Source organism: Delphinapterus leucas, chromosome 1 (assembly GCF_059928025.1).
Source record: "Delphinapterus leucas isolate spDelLeu-1000000601 "Yukka" chromosome 1, BTC_Dleu_Yukka2, whole genome shotgun sequence".
NCBI lineage: Eukaryota > Metazoa > Chordata > Mammalia > Artiodactyla > Monodontidae > Delphinapterus > Delphinapterus leucas.
This window is the reverse complement of record NC_143129.1, coordinates 40132481-40157366: the sequence shown is the minus strand read 5'-3', so window position 1 is coordinate 40157366 and position 24886 is coordinate 40132481. Positions and strand designations below refer to the sequence as shown.

General features: G+C 55.3%; 1 protein-coding gene across 1 annotated transcript; it reads right to left on the bottom strand.

Moving 5' to 3' along the window:
- Nucleotides 1–497: 497 nt before the first annotated feature.
- CNTN2 (contactin 2) lies at nucleotides 498–23030 on the bottom strand. The gene is made up of 22 exons (XM_022593661.3): nucleotides 22946–23030; nucleotides 18535–18679; nucleotides 18276–18451; nucleotides 18019–18114; nucleotides 17429–17638; nucleotides 17057–17156; nucleotides 15739–15914; nucleotides 15202–15338; nucleotides 14631–14760; nucleotides 13112–13262; nucleotides 12863–12990; nucleotides 12134–12309; nucleotides 11485–11605; nucleotides 10820–10978; nucleotides 10188–10337; nucleotides 7994–8064; nucleotides 7443–7677; nucleotides 6987–7099; nucleotides 5694–5880; nucleotides 5240–5352; nucleotides 4589–4757; nucleotides 498–4180 (listed from the first exon to the last, which is right to left on the bottom strand). The coding sequence occupies exons 1-22, from the start codon at nucleotides 23022–23024 to the stop codon at nucleotides 4071–4073; spliced, it is 3132 nt and encodes a 1043-aa protein (XP_022449369.1). The 5' UTR covers nucleotides 23025–23030; the 3' UTR covers nucleotides 498–4070.
- Nucleotides 23031–24886: the final 1856 nt, after the last annotated feature.

Sequence of the window (24886 nt, the reverse complement as noted above, 5' to 3'; positions counted from 1 at the left end):
CAGCAGGTTGAGAAACCGTCTTTATTTAAGAACTGCCTGCTACCAGAGTCAATAAATAACTACCATTATAAGAAGTGTAAGAGAGACAGACAATAGGTCAGTGGGAGCGGGTCCATTTTAACAAAAACTGAGTTAAGTCAGTGGTCCAGTGAAGCCCCAACCCTTGCCCACCTGTGAGCTTTTCTAAGCTATGCAGGCCCTGGAGGGGGTGGGTCAGTTGGAGTCTGGGGGCCAAAGCAGGGTGCACCCCATCTGAGGGCATGAGGCTTCCTAGGGCTCTGGGGAAAGCTATCAGACCCATTTTTTTTTTTCCTCTCCAGTTTCCCTTTATTGTCCTGCCTTCCCAAAGCCTATGACCATATATACAGCTACCAAGCACCTCTTTCCATGGAGCTCTTTGAAGTTCCTTAAAAGTGCCCATCTAATCCCTCATGCCACTCCAGGAGCCTCTCTGGCAACCTTGCTCATCTCCAGGATGAAGCCCAGGTTAGGTCTGAGCCAGGGAAATAGCTACACCTATGCCTCAAACCCAGGTTTGAGGATACTGCTTATCCCTCCGATACAGAGGAGCCCAGTAGGCTGTTGTATTCTGAGATCAGGAAGCACACAGACCTCTAGCTGGAGAAGAGATGAAGGGAGTGAAACATTCTAGAGCCAGCTCGGGCTCTTGCCCAGAGTAGACTAGCCTGGCTCCTGCGACTGCCAAGAGGTAGCAGTGTATGCTGGGAAAAGTATGCCTGGGGTGAGCCTTGCCCCGTAAATGACTGTGACTGCAGTCACTGCCCCCTGCATGCTGCAGGGGCCCCAGCGGGCAGGAGCTCCAAGACTCTTCCTGTGCTGAGCACCTTTTGATTCCAAGAATCCCAGCCCTGACGGACACTTGCAGCGTCCCCTCCAGTCTTCACCTACCCTAGACCCCAAGACAAACAGCTGTCAAAATTTCTCAGAGGTCCTTACAAAAGGAAGAAGCCTCTCAATTACTCAGTCCAGGGTCTCCTTGCAGATGTTTTTTCTGACGGCTCTCCTGTCATTTTATCAAAAAGAGCCCCCCCCACCCCATGGCCCTCCTGTTCCCTGGGACCACCTGTATCATTTGATTCCCTGGATGAAAGTAGGTAACCCAATTGCGCTGGGCCCTGAGACTCCACCTGAAGAGAGCTGCCCTCCCCCCAAGGGTGAGGTATACATCTGGGCTGTTGGAGCAACCAGGGCTGGGGCAAAGGGCGCTATAGGCTGAGCCCCAACATACGCAGAACGGAGACTTTCCCGAGCCCTGAAGCGCTGCCTGTCCCTAGTCCTCAGGCACTTGCTGCCCACTGAGCTGCAGGGTGAAGTACTGGTTTGTGGCTGTTTCCCCTTGGTTGCCTGTCTGGGGCTTGGCGTGTGAGAGGGGAGAGATCCAGGATCGAGTCGTTACCACAGCAGGAGCGAGCCTCAGCGCATGCGGGCAGCGAAGGCGACAGTCAGGCCTCTTGGGCAGGAAGGGACTCTGAGAAGCTGTCTGATCTCTTCTTCTGCCTCCACACCAGCTCCTGGGCAGCCACGTCACCAACAGGCTGTTCCCCTTCACGTGCCTGCGTGTCCTCAAGCCACCTGCTGTCTTATTCAGTCTTAATCAGCACTCTGCCTGAGTCTTGGCCTGCAGGAACATCCATTTTAGTCCAGCTCTGTGTCCCCCAAACAAGTTCTTCCTGCACGGGGCTTACGTTTTCCTGAGGCTGAGTTCTCCTAGTTAGAAAAACCCTTCCTGGATTTCCCAGAGGGTCTGTCTGCCTCCACAGAACTAAGACTCTTAGTCGTTCTCTCTTGCCTCAAGCAAGCTTAGGGGCTGCACTGCCAGCTGCACGGGTGAGTTCCTGTGCCAGTCCAGGTCAGCCCTCTTGGCCCAGCATCTAGACACCTGTCCCTTTGCTGCTCCTGCCGCAGCCGAGGCAGTGAGGAAAGAATCGGCTAAACCCTGGAAGAAGGTTTTCTACTTTCAGCATCCCCTTTCTGATAGAGCTGGGTACAGGCTAAATCACAGCCATGGGGGACCAGGATGGATGCTAGGCCAAGTTTGGGTCCCTGCAATGGAAGAATGGTCACTCAGCTGAGCCCCCAGCACCTCGCATGGGGGTGAAGGATGGGAGCAGGTGAGGAGGTTTTGATTGGAGGGCTCCAAGGAGGCAGTCCTGGGCCAGGGGCAGGCTGGTAGGTTCAGTGGTGGCAGGGAGAAGGCATGTGAGCTTACATTTTTAAAAAATTGTAGTGGGTAAACACCAACATAAACCTGCCCAGGAAAATAGAGCAGGACTTGAAAAATTTAAAAACCATAACAAAATAGAGCTCTAACTGTAAACTACAGAAACCAGGCTCAGGGGGCCTGTGCCCTACAAGATGTCCCGCTGCTCCTATATGTGAAGGGCCACCTGTCACAACATAGGCTTTGGAGTTTCCTGGTTGTGCCGCCACTGCTGCCTGGATTTGGGGAATCCCTGCCCTTGCTTTGGCCTCTTCTCTTGGAGCAAGGGCAAGGGGAGCAGGGGGCTTCAAGCCAGCACTGCATATTGAGGTCCCAGCAGAAGCTAGGCTCAGAAGGCAAAGAAAGACTGGGGTCTCCTGTAGTCTGCATGCGCCTTGGGTTGGGACCCAGCCATGCCGAGCACCCCACCATCACCCACCCGCACCTCTTGAAGCAGAATTTTCATAGCCCAGTGCCCTTCTTAACCACCTTCTTAACCAGGTCATAGCCATTCAGCACTGCCCCCTTCCTCTGGGTAGACAAAGAGCCTGGGACAGGAAGGTTGGAGAAGAGTGCTATCCCAGCCCCATCATTGACAGGCTGTGTGACCTGAGGAAGGCCCTGCCCCTTCCAACTCTGTTACCTCATCTGTAGAGTGGTGGCTTGGGCCCAGTGAGATCTAAAGCCTCCTCCAGCTCTGACGTGCTGTGACTGGTAATACACCCAGAGCGCAAGCTAAGATGTCCCATTTATTTACCCCTTCATCTTCTGGGGGAATGCAAAAGAGCATCCGAGGCAGCCTGGGGGACGAGTCGCCATGTGGCCCAGGGCGTTCCTGCGAGCAGGTAGGGCCGCATTTATCCTTTGCCCTTCTCAGAAGACTCCTGACTCCAGACACACAGAATTACAGCTGCATTCTGCTGGAGGAGGACGGTGGAGGCACTCCTGCCTCCTACTCAAACCCGCAAGGGACCGTGCAGGCTGGGGCTTGGTGCGGTGGGGGACCTGCCCAAGACAAGCCCTTTAGTCACCCAGCCACCTGTAGTGGCTTCTGTCACTCTGGGGTGACAGGGTTGGGTTGGCAGTATTGGCTAAGAGGGCAACGTCACCTTGATTGTGACTGTGCCTCAGGCCAAGTCTGGTGCCCCTTTCCACCAGGAGTCTCAGCTTCTCAACCCCTCTTAGCTCCCACCCAGCAGTCGGGAGCGTTGCCCCCCAGAGCTGCAGGGGCTCAGGCTCCCGGCCTCAGACACCAGAGCACTGGTTCTCAGCCATCAAGGTAGGTGGCAGGGGCCTCCAGGGAATTATCCAGGACAATGTCAGGGTCCAGCCGTGCTGTCCTTTAAGAGGAGAAAGTAGGAGAGTCCCTGGTCCCCAGGTTTGGCCCTCTCCTTAGACTGAGAGATGCTGCTGTTTAAGCTTTGTCCCGTTCCTGTCCGGTGTTCCCGGGCTTAGGACTCCGCTCTCTGGAGCAGAGTCCATATGCGGTCCCAGAGTGCTGTCTCCGCTCATGCGCAGATGCCTGTTTAAACCCCCTTCTTCCTGTAGGCCTGCCTTCCATCCAGGCACCCTAGAGGGCCCAGGCATAGGGTTCAGTATCATCATGGAAGTTACTGTCTGGTGCCTCTTGCTTTAAAGAAAAAAATTCCTCGCATGGGTTCTCTCCTGTGGCAGAATATGAAATATCCTACCTCCTACGAAAAGGGCACTGCTTAAAGTAGGTATTTAAAACCAGTCATTCTCAGGCACAGTGTTGGGCCACCTTGGCATTGGGAGGGGGCTGGGGCCAGCTGGCTCTGTCCATCGGAGGTGGGTGTCCAGCTGTGGCAGAGAGGGAGGGGTGCCGAGATCAGAGCTCCAGGTAGCCTATGAGGATCAGTGTCGCCACGGAGTGACAAAGGACGGTGCCAGGATGTGGGACTGGACAGACTGCTGAGTTCTCCACCATCATGCTTGTGCCTGAAACCAGCAGGCGGAAATGGGCTGAGTGAGCTGGGCCTGGGACCTGCACATCCCTGTCCCACCCTCAGGACAGAATCCAGACCTTTCCTAAGGAGATTCACGGAGGGCTGGCTTCAGGACGGGGAGGTGTTCTCAAGCCCTCCTTCTGCAGTGTTTTGTAGGACCTTTGCTCTTGTTCCCGTGAAAGGAGTGTACTTACCTCTCGGCCCTCAGGGATGTTTGGGAGTGGGAAGGAGGGGGCAGCAAGGGCAGTTCCAGGGCTACTTTGCACTTGGTTCCTGCCTGCCTGCTTTTTTCCCCCTTGGGGACTGGCTGGGTTGGGGTCTGGCTTGGGTGGGAATGATTCCTGCATCAGGCATCTGGATGGACCCTGATACTCCTGAGGGATAAGGGGAGAGACAGCACCTCCATTCCTCACGATGTGGACTTCTGCCGGGACCCCGTCCCCCCCTGGCCCTGTGGTCCGAATCTGCACCAGGGCATGGCCAATGTCTTCAGGAACCGCAATTTCTATCCAATTCTTGCTGGTGAGGTGGAGTGTGGGGGTCGGGTGTAAGTCGTTCTGGTACAGCATCTGTGGGAAGGGGGTTAGCCAGGCAAGAGTTTCCTTACACCAGGACTGATTCTCCTCTTCCCTAGCCCCAGGAATGGGAGGAGCCCATATGGTTCTGGGCCCTCGAGGTCCTGCCTCCTCACCCCTCCTGTTTCCTGTTGACCAGGTCCAGGCTCTTGAACAAGCTCCCCACTGGGACGAGAAAAGCTTGCAAGCAGCTGAACTGGTTCTGCAGACTCCTTAGACCAGAAGGACCCAGACTTCACCCAGTCCATCGCTGCCCCCTTGAACCCTGTCTTTCCGCAGTCATACCATTTTCTTCTAGTCGCCACTACCTGCTCCCTGAAGAACTGCTCATGGATTTCACGCCTCTCACAATCCCAAACTCTCTGCTTACATCTAACTCAGATCCTTCTGGCTAGAAACTGCAGCTCCCTTGTGTTTGCCAGAAATACAAGTGAGCTCTTCCTCAGCGTTCAGTGCCTGGTTGATCCCTTCCTTACCTTATAGCCTGTGACTGCAGACTCATTTCGGAGCGGGACCACAGGGTCCCACTTAATACTAAGACTGGAGCTCGAGAAAGTCCAGGAAATGTTGCCAGGGGGTCGCCGTGGAGCTGCCAGAGGAGGGAGAGAGTTGGGGAGACTTCCCAATGTTTCCCCACCACTCACCCCCTTGCTTTTAGCCAGCCTTTTTCTAGATGTCTTCCCAAAGCAGTTGTACCCAGAACATTCTGTCACCGCTGCCTGAGAAACACACTCCAACAAAGGTTGGAGAAAAGGGAGGCACTTCAGAGGCCATGAATTCCGTTCCCTCGTTATTTTTAGACGTGCTGCCTCGTTTCTGTCCTGCCCAGGGCTTGTGGGCTGGAGCATTTGTCTTTCGGGGAAAGAGTGATCCTAGAGGCACCGCCTCCAAAATACACCGCCCAACCCCCACCCAGGCTGACGGACTCACGGGGCTTCACGGTCGTGGCGTTGGCGGAAGGGCTGGCAGGCCCAGTGCCGGCGCGGTTGTAGGCCCGCACAGTCACGTGGTACTCGGTGTTGTGGTGTAGGCCGGTGACCAGGGCGCTGGTGTCTAGCCCCGCTGTCCTCACTCGGTCAGCAGCTGCCTCTTTGTCCCCGGCTTTCCAGTAGCGGATCTGAAGGGGGCAGGGGTACCCTAGGGTCCGCAGTCAAACCCAGGACCTCGGGGCTACCCTGACCCTGGCTCCGGACACCTGCATCCTGCTCCTTGCTGGTGCTTGTAACTCAGCCTCAGGTCTCAGGACCTAGACACTAGATCATGAGCTCCAAGGGAGCAGGGACAAGTTGGTGTAAGTGGCTTCTCCCTTCTTGGTGCCCAGCAGAGTGCCCAGTCCAACGAGAGAGCTTAATACGCGGGCTGAACGAGGGGGCGGGGGTGTGGGCACTGACTCAACCCAGCGATGGCCTGCTGAAACCAACCCCATTTAATTAATTCAAGGAATCCCGTGGGGACTCTGTTAAAGGCTATGAAACGCATATTGTACTTGCAAAGTAGTCCCCCAGCCCTCACTCCAGCAAGCTTATGAGGGCTGCTGAGTAAATGCAAACCCATGGTCATAGACCTCGTAACACCAGGGCCTTCTAGATATTCTTCCAAATCAATGGCAGAGTTTGCAGCTATCTCCTCAGTGGGGCTCGCGTAACCCATTGTGCTAAAGCCCAGAGCTGACTCTCCTGAATGGAACTGACAACATCACTAGTATGATGATTCTCCCTTAGACAATGACATTTCCTGCTTGCCCTTCTTTCCCTTCCTCTTGCTTTTTCTCACTCTCCATCCACCCCCGCATGTACCCCAGTGTGGAGTCACCAGTGGGCCCAAGTCTTGGGTCAGAAACTGCTGGGCCCAGAGTTCCTCAGGGACAGGATGAGCGGCTGGTACACAGAGGAGGCCATGCTGTTCCCTGCAGCCCTGAGGATGCCAGGCTAACTGGGCTCTGGCATGAAACGGGCAGGCTATGCCCCTTCCAGAACCTGCTCCTCCTCCCCGGGGCTCCCACAGCGTCCAGTGCCGGCTCGAGCCAAGCAGTAACTTCAAGGCTGTCCACAGGCATCAGCTAGAGGGGCTTAGCTGAGGTTGCGTCCATGGTGATGCCTAGACTGCGTGCTGTGTGCCTGGTTAGTGAATGAGTGATTCCAGGAGGAGGACTAGCAAGCCATGAGGTGCCCCCGCGCCTTGACCCCCCGACCCCTTCCTCTCCCAGCCCAGGTCAGTGCTCACCTCGTACCCCAGGAGGATACCATTCATGTCCTGCCGCACCGGTTCCCAGGTCACGTTCATCTCTGAGGATGAGACCCCTTTGGCCCAGACCTTGGTAGGGGCCACCCTGGGCTCTGGGGACCGACACAGAATGGGTTTGGATTCCCAGGCACTCCCTGTACCCTACAGAGCAGCTGCCAACTGGGACTGCCCTCTCTCAGGATTTTATAGAGCCCAGGGTTCAGGGTGCAGAGCATCCCCCGGGGCCCACTTCTCTTTCCAGAGAGCCTCCCTCCTCTAGGCCTGAGGGGAGACGAGGTAGCGAGGGCTAGGAAGGAAGCCAGTGGCTTAGAAGCCAGGTGTCCTCTCCACCCCATCTGCGGAACCTAGCAGGGGTGTGAGGAGCGCTCCCCCACCCTACACCCCGTGGACAAGCTGCTGGGGTGGGGATGCCGCATGGGCCCCGGGGTGGCCCACCTTCCTCAGCCGAGTACACAATCGCGGTGAGGCTCTCAGGCCCATCCCCGCGGTGGTTGTAGCTGCGGATCTTGACCTCAAAGGGGGTGTAAGGCCGGACGCTCTCGTTGCTGTAGACGAAGTACTGGGCATCGGCGCCGGGCACCCGCGCGGTCTGCCAGCTAGTGCTGCCCTGCCTGCGGAAGGACAGCAGGTAGCCGAAGCCGTCTCCGTTCTGGTACTCCCGGGACATGGGCTGAGGGGCAAGAGCGTGGCATGGGCGAGGGGCCGCGGCTGCGTTTCCCTGCCCGTCCTCCAGCCCCACCCAGCCTTCACCAAGAGGGGTGGCCCCAGGACTGCGGTGGTTCCATCCTGCAGTGGGTACCAGGGGAGGGGAGGGACCTTGTCTGCTCTGGAGTCAGGACCGTGCAGTGGCTCTGTCTGGGTCCTCTCTGCATGCTGCTCAACTCCTGAGACGAGTCCCACCAGGCGCGGGTGGGGGTGAGGGTGGTGTAGAACTTGTCCCCCCAGAGAACTGGAGGCATAGTCCTGCCTCTGCCCTTGCAGCTTACCGTCCAGTTGACAATGAGCTCTCCAGGGGCTCCACCACCTCCTCTGAGACCTGAGGGTGCCACCGAGGGGGCTGTCAGGGCCAAGGGACACAGACAGTTAATGGGCAGTGAGGGAACAAAAGCTCTGAGTCTGAGACCAAAAAGCATCCTAGGACAAGGACACCCTTCCAATGGGCCCTGGCTACATGCCAATAAAATGGACAACCTAGAAGAAATGGACAAATTCTTAGAAAAGTACAATCTCCCAAGACTGAACCAGAACCAGGGAGAAATAGAAACTATGAACAGATCAATTACCAGTACTGAAATTGAATCAGTAATTTAAAAACTCCCAACAAACAAAAGTCCAGGACCAGATGGCTTCACAGGTGAGTTCTACCAAACATTCAGAGAAGAGTTAACACCTATCCTTCTGAAACTATTCCAATGGGACCTGGTTTTGTCTTTCAAGAGTCCCTCTGGACGTGGGCTTTGGAGTCAAGCAGACCTGAGATCAGATTCCACCTCTGCCACTTACTAGCTGAGTTTCTCTGGACGAGTTACTTAACCTCTCTGAGCCTCTGATTCCCCTCTCTGTAAGATAAGGATAATAATGTTTCTCTCAAAGGCTGTAAGAAGAATAAAATTAAACAAGACAGTGGCTAGCATATACATATAGTGTACACTCCATAAATGATCATTATCTTGATCCCTCTTGTTGGTTTAAACTAAGTAGCAGAGACCAACTCTAATTTGCTTTAAATTAAGGGGAATAAATAATTCAGAACTGCAGTTAATCCAAAAAACATTTCTTTTGGGTTACAGGTTGTTTTATTATTTTTTTATTTTCATGGCAGACTTAATTTCCTAATTGTCTCTAGTATTCAAAAGGCTGATATTAAAACAAGAATGTATTTAATTAGATCGTGAAGCTTGGCAGGGGGTAACTTGGCTGAGGGTTAAAATATTTCTGTAGATGATCCAGCAACTGGAGACTTATCACTTCGTTCTGATGATACTTTAGGGCCTTCTCATTTGCAAAGGGCACTTAAACACATTACCCATTTGATCCTGTGAGGTAGGCATTAATATTACCCTTTTCAGAGTGGAAAGATTGAGGCCCAGAGCAGTTAAGTGACTTGCCTAAAGTCACACAGCTAATAAATGTCACAGTTTGAATTTGAACTCAGCTCTTCTGATTTGAAATCTTATCATCTTTCTTCTGCATCATAGCTCTCTTTGTGCTCAACTCCTGGATACTGCAGTGAAGGAGACCACTCCTCACCCTTTGACTGTCCAAGAAGTTCAATCAAAGAAAGTGCTCCTTCTGGAACTCTTTACTCAGGAGAGGTACCAGTTAAAAATACTGAATGATTCCAGAAAGAGCCTGGAGAGTCAGCATGGGGCACACAGGAAACCATGTTTATGGACACAAAAAGGCAGACCCTCATTACACATCCAGTGGGGCAGGCCTGGGTGGGTATGGAGGGGAGGCAGGTCCTGATTCCATGCTGCTGGTCTCAGGATCCCAGGGCTCTCATTCTGGGCCTTCACCTTCACCTCTTCCCTTCCTTCCCCACTCAGGTTCTGACACCTACCTGCCTTTCAGGGAGGGTTGTGGGCAGATTGTCCATTCTTCCTGCTCCCAAAGAAACCATCTAAAGAAGGACTTAGAGCACCAGCTGCTTACTTAGTGCCCTGCACAACACACACACACACACACACACACACACACACACACACACACACACACACACACACACACACACGCACACCTTCCTCATTAACTGATTCCTGCAGCTTGTGCACTTCCAGGGAGGATATCTGCCCATCACCCCATGTTCCTGGGTTCAAGTCCAGGCTCTGCCAGTGTGACCCTTCCTTCACATGGAATGGTTTTTCCATTTTTTAAAAAATTAAACTCTTTACTTTGAGACAATTGTAGATTCACATGCAGTTGTAAGGTTGGCCTATTTTAAAAATGAGTGGTTTGGACCGGATGGCTTCCAGCCCTGACAGGCTGTGGCCCAAGGCACAGTACGTTGTGCAGTGTTGTGGCCTTGCTCTGACTTGTGTTCCCTTCTCATCTGTTTTGTTAGAGTCCGAAGCCTGGTGAGCAGGGTTGGAACTCCATGTAATTGCTGCTTGCTTGGGGCTCCCTTTAAGGAGGGCTAGGGTCTGTGCCCTGACATTACTTCTCATCCAGGGCTCTGACCTGCTTCCTTGGTCCGGATGTTGCTGGAGGGCCCACTGGGCTCCCCAGTGCCCAGGATGTTGCTGGCTAAGACCCGGAACTCATAATCCATCCAGGGCGTGAGGCCCAGCACCTGGGCGGTCTCGGCGTTGCCCTCGATGTTGGCGGGATCTGCAAGGCACCAGGGAGTCAGTGTTCTGCACTTCATTTACTGATCTAGATGGAAAGGGCAGGGACTGGGTATGAATCACTTTTTTATACCCAGCTCTCACGGTGGTACCCGCTATATTAAGAGTTCAATACCTTTTTCAGGAGTGATTGGGAAACTCGTGGACCTCCCTGCCTTGGAGCCTTTGTAAGATGTTGTGTGCATCCCACACCCCCACGAATGTTTTCATTGCCCCATTAATAGTCCTGCCAATGCTTCAAGGGTGCAGACTGAGTGCCTCCCTCTCCAACTCTCTCCCCATTCTTCTGCCGCCTGTGTGACCATCTTCCCTAATGGCCTGGGAGCTCCCTGCAGGCAGGGGTCTACACTTGTCCCTCTTCGAAGCTCCAGGCTCAGCCTTGGCCTCTGACCCCCAGCACCCCCCCCTCGCCCCCCCTACAGCCAGGCCTAATCAGTACTGACCTGGGTGGGGCCTCACACTTACTGGTCCGAACCTGCTTCCACTTCCCTGCTGGTAGAGTACGAGCTTGCAGGGTGTACTTGGCAATGGGGCTGTGGTTGTCAAAGCCACGGCTCCAGCTGAGCTGGACAGTGGTGTCACCGATGTCTCTCACAACCACGCCTCCTGGGGGACCTGGCGGACCTGCACCAAGAGGTCAGAGCAACAAATTTGAGCCAACCTCCTTCAGGCTCGCTTGGGCTGGTGCAGTACCAAAGAGGGAGCAGCAGAGGGCGCAGGAAACATACACCGGGTTGGGAGGGCAAGGAATGGGGGCAGTAGTGAGTGGCAGATGGGGTGTTTTGAGGACGAAGGATGTGTCCAAGGCTGGGGGGGTCACAGAGGCTCCCTCACAGAGATGTATATAGATTTCCCAGCATGAGGCTTTGAAACTTCTGGCCTCAGCAAGTTCTCCAGTCTTGGGATGTGTTAGGAGTGGATTTTTTTTACAATTTTAGCTTTGGAGAAAGAATATTTTATTCATTTAGGACCTGCGAAGAACCACAGGATGAGTTCAGCTCAACAGACTTGTTAGGAGCCCTTCCCACGGCTTTCAGGGAGAGGTGGGAGTTAGTTAGGGAGCGAGGGTCAGAATAGCCCAGCTGGCCTCTGAGGGTGTCACGGTGGGGATGGGGTGGGAAACCCATCACCTCGGACCAGGACTGTGGCCTCCTTAGATGCACTGTCCACCACCGTCTGGGCCATGCATGTGTACTTCCCACCGTGGCGCAGCTGGGCGTTCAGGATGGTCAGATCCCCAACCGTCTCCTTCTGCACACGGGGGACAGGAAGCGGGGCGGGTCAGAGGAAGCAGCCCTGGCTAGTGCATGAGTCAGGGGACAGGAGGCGGGGCTCAAGAGTCCCCTGCTCTGTTACTTCCCCAGACCCCTTGCACCTCGCTCTTCCTCTCTGTTCCATGGAAGGGATCAGCTAGTCTCTACTTGGTACCACTGGGGATTAAACGACATTTTTTTTTTTTACAGAAGACAGTCAGTGATGGTTCAAGTTAATGATGTCATCTGCGCTGGGGGGCAGGATAACAAGAGTAGGGGAGTGAGTCTTGCTCGGTGTGTGGAATTCCAGGTTTGACCCTAACCCTCTTCTAAATGCATAGACGTCGGGTGGAATCCGGGGAACTGCCCGTCTAAGGGAGGGTGCTTATGAACCCAGGGATGAGCTTGCCATCATGGCATTCCTGGGGGAAGGGGGAAAAGCTTTGGGGGTGTTGATGGCTCTCGTGGGTCCCCTGTCTGCCCAGAAGGAGGGAGGAGCCCTGGGTTCTCTGGCCTCAGGCCTTACCACACTGGCCCTTCGGTAGTGACCCCCAGGCTTGTCGAAATCGATGGGGAAGTCATCCAGGGTCCAGATGAAGGTGAGGTCCATGGTGGGGTCGTGGGAGGCGTGGCACTGCAGGGTCAGGTTATCTCCCAAGTTGATGTCGGCACTCGAGGGGGCTAGAGTGATCTTGGTTGCATCTGCCAAGACAAAGGGCCCCTGAGTGGAAGGGGAGGAAGTAGGCCCAGGCAGGGGCGGCAGGGCAGGGGGAGAGGCTCTGTCTTGAGCCCCAGGAAAGAGAACAGGCAGCGTGGCCAACAGCATCCTGACCTCCCAGCAGCCCCGCGAGTGCGTGGGAGGGAGGCAGGAGCATATCCTGGATGGCGGTGTTTGGGGGCAGTCCCAAGAGAAACCGAATCCTGGGGTAGCCTCAAAACCAAACTAGGGGCTTCCCTGGTGGCACAGTGGTTGAGAGTCCACCTGCCGATGCAGGGGACACGGGTTTGTGCCCCGGTCCGGGAAGATCCCACGTGCCGCGGAGTGGCTAGGCCCGTGAGCCACGGCTGCTGAGCCTGCGCGTCCGGAGCCTGTGCTCCGCAACGGGAGAGGCCACAACAGTGAGAGGCCCGTGTACCGCAAAACAAACAAACAAACAAACTAGGAGGAACATGGGAACACAAGAGCCCAATGGCGAGGAGGGACGGCACCCCGTGGTGGCTGAGTCACCAACCTCAGCCAAACCATGGTCCTTACCTCGCACAGACAGGATGCCCGTGCTGTTGGCTTTGCCCATGAAATTCTCAGCAAAGCAGGTATATTTGCCTTCATCTGACCGACTGATGTTTCTTATGATCAAGGTGCCATCCGGAGTTACAGTCACTCTGCAGCAAGGACAGAGCAGATCTGGCCAACCCAGTGACACACTGTAGTCACAGGAAGGGGACTCACCTCCAGGGAGAGAGAGGGTGAGCAGGAATTGCTCAGGTGGGGCGGGGCTTGTACCTGCTGCTGTTGACCAAAATCTCAGTGCCTTTGCTCCAGAGCACCACGGCCTTCGGAGCTGCCCTGGGCTGACAGGGGATAACGATCTCTCCCCCTCGGGCTGCGGGGATCAGACGCCTTACAGGATTCAGCCTAAAGTCGGGGGCAAGTGCTGGAAGGAAGGGGGAGCGCCCCACAGTCACGCAGGGAATCAAACCAGCACTCGTTGCCCTGGAGTCAGATGTCACCTGGCTACATGTTAAACATTTTATGTTCCCTCTATGGCCAATCCACGAGTGACCCCTAGCAGCACCACTTCCAAAATAGTCAGGATCCAGCCCCTTCTCATCACCCCCACTGCCACCAGATCTCTGCTGGTTGGCCTTCCTGATTTTGCATTTTCTTTCTACAATCTCTTCTCCACCCAGCTGCCAGGAATATCATTTTAAAAACACAAAACAGACACTCAGAATGAAGTCCAACGCCTCCCAAGGGCTCACAAAGGAGTCCCTACCTCTCTGATCACATCTTGCTCCATTCCTTCCCTCACTTATTGTGCTCTATCACCTGGGCCATTTTTTTCCTCTTCTTTTTTTGGTTCCGTGAAGATGACATGATTTTTCCTGCCTCAGGACCTTTGCACTTACTATACATTTCGCTTGGAAAGCCCCCAGATCTTCACATGGTTGGTTCACATCCCAAATGCAACTTCTTCAGAGAGGTCTTCCCTGACCACCCCCTCTAACTGGCCCACCTTACCCACAGCACTCTGCAGGATTTTCTTTACTGTATTTTTTATGGCTGTCTGAAATTATTTAATTGTTTGATTTTGTGTTTATTTGCCCCCCTCTCTCCACTGGATTGTAAGATACTTGAAGGCAGAGACCTTATTTTTCGCGTTCACTTCTTAGGAGGTGTTGAAGAAATATTGGTTGAATGAATGAATGAGTCTTAGTTAAGCCTCACTACAACTGGATGAGGTAGGTACCGTTCTGTCCATTTTACAGATGAGGAAACAGACTACAAGCTTAAGTCACACATCTAAGGATACTGGACTAGCTGACATTTACTGGGCAGCTGTTATGTGATGGGCAGGTTCTTTATGCTTTAGCTCTATCATCTCCCTTCATCCCCACAGCAGCTGTATGAGGGCTGGGCTATTATTACCCACATTTTATTATTCAAGAAACTGAAACACAAAGAGATTAATAACTTGCCGAAGGTCACACAGGCAAAGGGGCTGCATTAAACCCAAATCTAGCTGATTTGGTTTTCAGTGACTTTTGCCACTTTTTTTTCATGGCGGCAGACATTTCCTTTTCCACGTCAGACGCGGGTCAAGCCAGAGACCCTGTCCTCTGGGAGCTCCATCTAGTGTCTCATCTCCTGTCTTAAATCCCTGAGTTCTACTCAGAAGCTGTTGGAAAACTAAGGAAAACTGCCAGGTGAGTGTGTGCATTTAGAAATGCTGCAACTCACAACCCCTAACGCCCCCCACCTGGGTGTCCCCGGGGACGTCCTCTCTCCCTGGGCCCCTTACCTTGCACGGCCAGCTCGGCACTGGCGTAGATGGTGCCGTGCTTGTTCTCCGCCACGCACTGGTACATGCCTGAGTCCTCCAGGCTCAGCTTGGAGAATCGCAAGTCTCCGGCCAGCACTTCTACCCGGGCCTGTGCAGAAGATCAGGACCACTGGGTGGGGGCTTATGGGGTGGATGCAGTGGAGACTGGGCTGCCTGGAGGGGGCGCCTGTATGCCCAGTCCTATCCAGGGCCACCTGGAATCCCAGGACGCACAGATTCCCCTGGCCTCCCCGCACGTCTGCGCACGGAAGCCAGAGGGGCAAGTGACACACTCAGGACCACATAGTGCTTTTGTGGCTGAGTTGGGCCTGAACTCAGGTCCCTGGACCCTCCACACTCTATCCAGTTGACCAGCCTGAGGCCATGTGACTCTGGGATGGAGAGAAGCACCTAGAACTACCCTGTGGCACCCTAATTGGCCCAGAAGGGTTGCCAGTGTGTGGAAGGGGAGGAGATCTGGAGGGTGAGGGAACCAGGTGAGCAGAGGAAGGTGTGCTGGGTGTGTGGAAGGAAGCCCCAGGTCTCCTACCTGGGAGGCCAGAGGATCCCCATCCCGAAGCCAGCGAACTGTGGGCCGGGGCTTGCCGGCGGCTGCGCATTCCCAGTGCAGGTTGGAACCGATGTCAGCCTCCATGTCTGAGATCACCTTGAGCCACTCGGGCTGAGCTGCGGGGAGCAAGGAGAGCAAGGCTGGGGAGGGGCTGGGGAGGAGCTGGGAGGAGCTCCGCGAATTAACTGGACTGGATTTGCAGGGCTGCAGCTCCCGCGCCAGACAGCAGAGGGCGCCAGCCGCACTCCGGGGTGGGGAGAAGCAGGTTCAAGACAACTGGCACTGCCAGTAACTCTTTTAGCTGACTTAAGTCATTCTAATGCTTTCCATGTGCTTTCTGCAACCTTGACTGAAGCTCTGAGCTGACCACAGCACCAGCCTCGTCTGGTCCCATACCCAGTGCACCCCGTGGGCAGGAAAGTTTCAGCAAGGGGCTGCCTAATCTCCTCCCTGACTTTTGGGTCGGCTTCCTCAAGGACAGGGGAAGGCAGGCGGCGAGGGTGTCCGGCTCTGTACCCTGCACGATGATGCGGCCCTGGACGGTGTCGCGGCCCTTGGAGTTCTCCGCCTCACACTCGTAGGTGCCTTCGTCCTCGAAGCCTACGCTGGGGATCTGCAGGGTGGGCTCGGCTGTGGCCCACTGTGGTGACAAGGAGCCATCCACTTTGCGCCACTTGATCCTGGGGACGGGGCTGGCAGGGGAGACAAAGCCAGAGGGGGTGGGCTGAGCTAGGCAGACTCCCTTGTGCCTGCAACTCCTCCCCCAACCCAGGTCCCCCTGAGATGCTGGGCAGGTGGGGACGACGGGGAGGAGGGCCGGGAAGAGACAGAGGGAGAGCGGCCAGGAGAGGAGGAGCCTCTCCCAGGGAGGCTCAGAGCATAGGTGGTCTGTTCCCTGAAGCTGACTTGCCCTCCCTGCCTGACCCCACCCTGCCCTGGCCTCTTCTGGGCCTGCCCTCCTCAGCAGCGGCCTGCAACCTGGTTCTTTATGGGTCCCCTTCCTCCTCTCCCCAACAGGGCCTTGCCTCTACTTTTCAAAGGGGATTAAGTTGTTAGTAATCTGTGTACTAAAATGGGCTGAGGTATCAGTGAGTCTTACAGGGTAACGCATTACCCTTCATGTGTTTTAAATATGGATTTTCTGGAAGCCCAATAACTTTCCACAAAGCAGGGGGCATCTTGGGTAACCACAGGAGATATGTGAGGGAGGAGGGGACCAATGCACAAATCACATTCTTTCATTCATTCTACAAACATTTATTGAGTACCTGCTATTTGCTTAGCCCTGTTCCAGTGAGTCCTTTTTCTGAGAGAGTAAGAGTTCTATTATACATTTTCTATTTTAGGAGATAACTGTTAGCATCCATAGAATACTTACTAAATACCAGATGCTATTCTAAGCACTGTACATATATTAATTCATTCAATTCTCATAACAACCCCATGAGGTAGGTACTATTATTATCACCATGTACAAATAGGGAAACTGAGGCACAGAGAGGTTAAGTGGTTTACCCAAGGTCTCCCAGCCAGCAAGTGACAGAGCTAGTAGTTGAATGAGGCAGGCTGGGTTGGGGTCCATGCACCATGCTACCTGCCCTCAGCCTGGGGTGTTGTATAAGCTGCCTGAGCCTATCATGCACGTTGCTGGGAAGATGCCTCACCCAGAGAGTTAGTGCTCAGTGAGTGGCGGTTGCTACCCACCGTGGGTCCGGCACTCTGCTAGACCCTGCGAAGGCACCGAGATGACTGAGAGCCGGCCCTGCCTGCCCTCTCCCTGAGGGGCTCTGAGAGGCTGTGCCCTGGCCTGTCCCCTCCCTCCCCCACCACTCACTTCCCGAAGGCGAAGCACTCCAGGGTGACCTGCTGCCCCACCAGCGCATAGGTCTCTGCTGGGAACCGGGCCTTGATGCTGGGGGCAAAGAGCCTGGTGTCTGGGGAGAGAGGGTTCACACATCAGATCCAGATCAGGTGCTCCTGTGCTTAGGATCTCAGCACAACTCAGAGCCCACACTTTCTTGACTCCCTTTCCCCTTGGGGGCATGCAGCAAGGGTCTGAGGCCATGTAGCAGGAAGACCCTGGGGTCCAGCCCCAGACCCTGTGCCCTTTGAGCTGCTCTTCACAACTTCAAAGGGAAGACCCCCTTTCCCAACGCCCCTTGACCCCTTCAGCTCCCTCCTCCTCGCCTTGCCCGCTGACCCTGACCTTCCGCAGCCAGGTTGAGCTGAGCAAACTTGCTGAAGACGCTCTTGGTGGAGAAATCCATGTGGCTTGTGGCCAGGCAGGAGTAGTTGCCCAAGTCTGAGGCATTGGTCCGGGCAATGTACAGGTTCCCTGTGGTCTGGGACACGAAGTGACGCCCATCCGTAGGGATGAAGTTGGGGAACTCGTTGAGGAGCCAGCGGTAGGACAAGCCTAGGAATGGGGAGTTTGAGGAAACCGGGGGTACTGGGCTAATGGAGCAACTCTGGGTAGGACCTCAACGCGCTGCTGGGGATCCGTAGACCCTGCCCTGAGAGCCCCTGTGCTCTGAACTGGGGCTGAGGGGAGACCTAGAGGGAAGATGTGACTTTATCTCTGCCCTCAGGGAGTGCTGTCTGCTGGGGAAACAGCCCCTGCCCTTGGGGACCTCCCAGTCTGATGGGGGGTGGGGCACAGAATCATTTAGAGTTGGGCATCCCGGGATCAGTGCTTCCAAGGGTCACTCACCACCTCTTATTCCACCCCTCTTCTGCTGAGCGGCCAGAAGCCCCTCCTGTGCCCTCTGTCTAACATGGCCCAGGGGCCTGACTCACCTGGGTAGTGGGCGGGTGGGTTACAGGGCAACATCACACCCCAACCTTCATGGGTTTTCACTGGGTCTCGCTCCTCCTTGGAGAATTCCTGCAGGACTGGAGGTGGAGACCGTGTGCTCAGGCGCTGTCCTCCAAGCCTGGGGGACCCTCCCTCCCCAGCTCAGGCTCCATGGGGAAGTAGTCACCCGCCCTTCTGGACACTTTTTCCAGCCCTGTCTTCTCTACCCCAAAGCGTCCCGGCACCCCGTGGGGCTCACAGCCAAAGCGGAGGACAGCCTCCCTGCTGACGACGGTGCCCACTGGGTTGGAGGCCAGGCACTGGTAGACGCCGGCGTCCTGGGCTTTGGTGGGGTTCATGATGACCAGGTTGCCCCCGACCAGCTGGTGGCGGGAGCCTGGCTCCAGCTTCATCTCGGTGCCATTCATCTTCCACCTGCAGAGGGGGCGGAGAGGGGCTGATGTGACGAACAATTGCCCACTGCCCAGGGCCTCCCAGCACCACTGCGAGGGTCTCACCTGTAGGTGGCCGGAGGGCTGGCCCGGGCACGGCATGCCAGTGTCACCTTTTCCTCGGTGGACTCCTCTGGGAATAGCAGACCGAGGGGCTGGTCTTCAAAGACAGGCCCAAAGGTGGCCGGGGATCCCCAGGCTGAGCTCCAAGCTGCAGATGGGGGACACCACCAGAGGTCTCAGGGCCTAGGGGCCAGCTGGAGCCTGGCCTCCAGGGCAGCGCTGTCCAACAGAACTTTTGGCAGTGATGGAAAGGTTCCATTTTCTGCCCTGTCCAGTACCGTAGCTATTTGCCATTAGCCACTGTGCCCCTGAAATATGGCTAGTGCAGCTGAGGAACCAGATTTTAAATTTTATTTAATTATAATTAATTAAAATTTGAATTTCAATAGGTTGGGCAGACCCCATCTAGTCACTTAGTTCAGTCAGTCACCCCTCCTATACTCAGATATTGAGTACCTGCTGTATACTTAGCACTGGGCGAGGCCCTGTGTAGCAAAATGAGTAAGACACAGTCCCTCTTCCTCAAGGAGCTTGCGATCCAGGGAGGAAGACAGAAAACTGACAGTAGGTGAGAGCCATAATAGTGGTTTAGGTTCAAGAGCAGGGACCCTCGGAGTGGAAGCAGTCAGGGGACTCATGGAAGAGCTGACCCGCAGAGTGTGAGATGGGCCTTGAGAGGTGCATGGAAGCCACTGGCTAAAAAGGGGGAGAGAGGAGGTGTGGCCCTGGAGCCTAGTGCTCCTTCTGGGGAGGGCGTCCTGAGAGAACGTGCTCTGGCCCTGGGCCTCTATTAGCTGTTACAGGACCCTTCTAAGCCTCAGCGTCTTCACCTGTGAAATGGAAAGAAGATGAACCCCCCTCCCAGGTTCTGTAGCAGGGTTCAGCTTGACACAGGGTGTGTACTCAGCCACTGTCTCCTGGACCCAAGTGAGGGGGCCGGGTGGGGGTCAGGGGAAGAGGAAGGCTCAGTGGTGGGTGGATGACGTACACGTTGCTTTGGGGCATTTTATAAAATTCCATTGTGACATTTCAAGAAAGAGAGGCCCAGAAAAGGGAGCGACTTGCCCACAGTCACAGGGCAAGCCTGTGGCACGCGCAGCTCTAGACCTCGGGCTCCTGAATTTGCTGGGCAGATGGGTATCCCGCATGCAAATGGCATTTTCCTGCCTGGCCCCCTCCCGGGGCAGATGCCTTGCTCTCCATGTCCCCTTGTCCAGGCTCACCGGGGCAGGGTCTGAGAGGCAGAGGGCAGTGTTTCACATCTGCCTCTGTTTGCTGACTGGTGTGGCCGGTCATTCTTTGCCTTTGTGGTGTCAGGCAGGAGCCAGGCCACCCCTAATTGGCTCCTAACCCTCCAGGAAGCTGATTTCAGGCCCTCCTTGGTGGGTCGTGGGGAGATCCCCATTAACCAATTAGTGCCTGCTCTCCTGGTGCATCCAGCTGTCAGCCCTAGTCCAGGGGTGGGGGTGGGCCCCATGCCACAGCTGAGGCCCAGCCTTGGACCCCTGGGAGTGATGGCAGCTGTTAAGCAGCTCTCAGAATGAGGAAGGAGGCAGGGCTCCCTGAAATGGCATCCCCCATCCGCCCTCCCCACCACCCATCACTATCCCTCATTGCCGCCCCAGGCCTCGGAGATGGCGGCGCATCATCTCGGCTGGAGAGCCCAGCTTAATCCTAAGTTAATGATGGTGGTGGAGCGTAGGGACCCCTGCCCCAGCTGGGACTGCCAGGAGGGGAGGGAAAGGAGGGGTAGCGGAGGCAGCCAGGCTGCTGGGAACAACCTTGCATAATAGCAGCTTCCAGTAACTCTGTCTGGATGGTGGTGGGGGGAGGGGGGCGGATGGTGGCTGAGTGGGCCTGGGGCACACTGATACTTTAAGCTTCCAGAAAAAGCTTTCTCTCCGGCATTCAGCCATATACACACCCTCACCCAATATCCACAGACACATGCTTTCCACCTCTCACGTATACACACTTCCTTATACGCACACAGACATCACACATATATACATACATGACTCTCTAAGCTACTCCAGTAGTCAGATATACACATTTATATACACATCCGTTCCCATGCACATATGGCTACAAATGTCCACGTATACTTATTTATATCTACATCTAGGCATTCATAATAACAAAACAGATGCTATTTATTGAGGGCTAACTCTTTACCAAATACCATGCTCCACATTTCTTTCTCATAACCTCTTTACAAAGTAGGCAGTGCCATTTTCTCGTTTGGCTAATGTGAAAACTGAGACTTCGAAGGTTAAATAACTTGCCCCAAGTCACACAGAGAAGGAGCAGATCTAGGGGTGTGGACCCTGGCCAGCCTCCCCCCATAGCCAGCGTCCTTAACCACAGGGCTCAGAATTCTTGACTTCAGTTTCCCATCAGGACCATCAGATGCTGTTCCATCCTGGAGGTACTGAATCAGAATCTCTAGGAGTGAGGCCCAGGAATCTAGATTTTAAAAGGGCCTCACGGGCATTCTGAAGAGCGGATAGAGTTGAGAGCCATGCACTATGTGTAAGGCCTTCTATACACATTCATCATGCCCCCAAATGTAGCATGCCCTCCATGCAATAATAACGCACTCACATCTCCACCCTCTCAAACATCCACAGACACACCCTCACTCACCCCACACCTCCATCTGAAACTACACACACATCCACCCACACATGCACTTTTTCTCTCTCTCACACACACACACACACACACACACTCCCAGGGAAAGCCACCCACTCTGTGCTGTCCCTGTTCGGCATCCTCTCTGATTCTCTCCTGATTCCCTATCCTGACAACTCTGCTCCCCCAAACACAGGTATCAGGATCTCGTGGAGGAAGGAGATTAGGGAGCTGAGACCGTGGAGGGGAAGCCATGCTGCCCTTCTTTGCACTGGGGTGCAGGAATCCAAAGCTGCATCCCCAGGGTAGGTGCGCAAAGACAGCCAAGAGCGGAGGCCCCTTCCTAGGGGGTGGGAAGAGCCATGGGATGTTCCGCTCCTGCCTCTGCGGTTGCTGGAGGTGGCAGACCAGGTCCCGTCTCCCTTGGCCTTCCTGCCTCTCTGGGTCTATGGACCGCGGAGGCTGCACATACTACTTACCTCAGGTGATGGGGTCCCAGCACTGACTGACCCTGAGGGTGGGGAACGCGGAGGAGCCCGGGTACGTCCGCCACTCTCTCTGGGGTGGGTGTCTCCTGCCCCTTGCAGCCTGGGCTCCCCACCCCAGCAGCTCCTCCAGACCTGGGGGGCCCTGGCACTGGGAGCTAGGCCTGGAGCTGGGGGCCTGGGAGGCTCCCCTATTTCCCAGCAGCCTCACTGACTTGGATGCTGGGTTGGGAGGCGGTTAGGACATAATGAGAACATCTGAAACTATGCCAGTGGAGTCCTTCCCTGGTGAGACGAAAAATTTTAAATGTGCTGGTTGCAGCCTTGCAGGGGCTGTGGGGTGGGGGTGGGGTGGGTGGAGCCTGAGGTATAGCTAGAACTCCAGAAGGACACCAGAGGATGGGTACCCTTTCTCCCACGGAGATCTTTAAGGGAAAAAGAAACGTCTATTGATCTGGGCTGAGGGTCAGGGCAGAGAGGCCAAGCAGCGGTTCCAGCAGGCCCCTCCGAGCAGCAGCAGGCTGTTGGAAAGTTTCCCCAGCTCAGACAGCCTGGGGCTCCCATACTGCCTCCCTAGCCCACTCTCCAGAATCCAGCCAGCCCGGGCCTCTTGTGCTGCACTGCTCGGTTTTCCGTACCCTCCTTTTCCTTCTGCCAAACGCCTTCCTCCCCTCTCCCCACTTGAAGCATCCCTGGCATGAGAACTTTTGCTTGGGTCCCTCTTGCCTTTTTCCTGGGCCACGCCCTGCTCTGCCTCACCTCTTCCCAGATCCCATTCCACATTTGGTCCATTTGCCAGGCTTCACTGTTGTCCTGAGGAACCCTCCCAGAGTTGTGTGGTCAGGGCACCCTAGAGCAGTACTATCCAATAGAACTTTCCGTGATGATGGAAATATTCCATAAACGGTGCTATCCAATACGGCTATGAGGCCTTGAAATGTGGCTAGTACAACTAAGCAACTAATTTTAAATTTAATCTTGCAGCCTTAAGAGGCTGCAACTCTGGGCTGATGTCATGGAGATCTGGTTGTGCCATAGTCTCGCTGTGTGACCCAGGGCAAGTCCCTCACCCTCTCTGGATCATCTACAATACGACAAAGACTCATTCCCTCTCCTCCTAATCTCAAAGGGAAAGTAAACTCCACAAACAGGAAACTTTTATAAGGAAATGGCCTCAAACTGAAGTGCCACAGCAGTGCAATCAATTATTTCTGTAGTCATCACTAACATAATAGCAATGATATAACACTGTGATCATGCCTGCTAGGCTTCGGAGTCCAGACAAGCCCTCTTACCTGGAGTGGAGACAAGGGCCACAGCGGCCAGCATTAGCAAGTGCGATTTCCTCCCGGCAGGTGTCCCCATGGTGAGCATTCCAGGCAGAAGTGGGAAGCGGAGGAGAGGAGCCTCAGCCCTGCACAGGGAGAGTCTGGCTGGAGGCTGAGAAGGACCTAGGGAGGCAGAAAGACGGGGGAGGACACTGAGCTGAGGAGCGCCCCTGCCAGCTCCAGGTACATCTGGGTCGGCGATGCTTTTGCCTCAGCCTGGGGAGAGGCTGGAATTGCTCTCACCCTCCCCAGGGCCCCAGGGGAAGGGGCTTGGCCATTACCAAGGAACTCTTCCCAGGGCCGAGTGCCTCCTGCTGGCCCCCTGGGAGTCTGGCTCTGCCCTGTACCCTCACCCCACCTCCCGTGCAGCCAGCAGGGTGTTGCTCAGGGAGTGAAAGCAGTGACTAATTGGGAGGCAAGAAGCCAGCGCCTGCTCACCCGGTAATAGCTCTCAGTGCAGGGCCAGAAGAGAGCACGGCCCGTGCCTGGGTTTGGGGAACTAGTAACATCTTCTAGGAATCGGGCCCGCTTTCCCCTGCCCCGCACACAGCTGCCTGGGTTGGGGGTAATAAGCCCCTCTGGGAGCTGCAGCAAGTCTCTGGGAACCAGCCTGTTTTTCTACCAGTGAGGAGGAGTTTCATTGATTAGTCCACACCCTCTCACCTGGACCCCAGGTAAGGCGCTTAGGTACTGTACATGATGGAGCCATAACCTTGGCCCCCTTAGTAAGGTTTCCCAACCAGATGGGCTAGTGGGCCTGGACAGGCCTTCTGGGCCGAAAGAGTTAACGCAGCTCCTAGAGGAGCCTCCCTCTTGCCGAGATGAGCAGAGATTTGGTTAAATCCTGGAGCCCTGAAGAACCTGCTCCCTGGGGGGCACCGAGAGCAAATCAGAGCCCCCGTCCATCAGTCTGAGAGAGGGGGGCCTCATCCTGGGGGGAGAGCAGGTCCAGCCTTCCACCAACTCCCCATCTCCAGGCTGTCTTGCCCAGTTTGGGGTGGGGGGAGTGTGGAATCTCAGGGGCCTGCTTCTTGGTTATCAGACTGAGTCTGGGTCACTGGGCTCCCAGGCTACTGGGAGCCAGATCACCCTGCTGCATATTCTGCTTCTCTGCCCTGCTACCTGCTTTGCAGAAAACTAAGAGCAGAAGGAGGGGATCTAAGGTTGAGGGAGAGAGCCCGGCTGGGGGCTCTTCCACTAATTGGCTTCAAGACCCATGCCATCTCTGTGCCTCAGCGTCCTCATCTGTAAAATGGGTGCTCTCTAGCGTCTCTTCCAGCTCTGAGACTGTGATTCTCCCAGAGAGTGCAGGGTGGCCGAGGGCCTGGGAACGCTGCCCCTGGGTGGGAGTGGGGAGGTGGAGATGGCAGGCTGCTGATGACCTGAGTCTGCCTCTAGGGCCAGTGCAGAGTCCGAAGACCGGTGCAAACTCAGGATCTCCCGGCCTCACTGCGGGCTCTATTCCCCAGGAAATAGAGGGCTCCCAAATGCCCTTAAACCTCAATATTGATCACCACCACCCGTTCCTGCCTTCCCAACAGCCACAGCTGGCACCGAAGGAGTAGGCGGGGGGTGGGGGGAAGAGAGGGGAGAAGTGGGCCCAGGGCCCGTCAGGGAGGATATAGGCTGAGAAGCTTGGTGTTCCGATTTGAGTGGCGGGAGTGGTGTTTAAACAGATGGCACTCCCTCCCCCGCCCCAACTCCAGCCTCATACCCACCTCCCTGTGTCAGGAAGGGGGCCAGGTGCCACCTCTCCACCTGTCCCTCCCTATCCTTGCCACTTTCAGTTCCAGGCTTGAACCCAGAGGTTCAGCACTTCCAGCCCGTCCAACACGCCCCCAGCACCCTCAGCGCAGAATAGGTATCACTTGTGTGTTGTACTTAACCGCTTGAGAACAGCTGTGATTG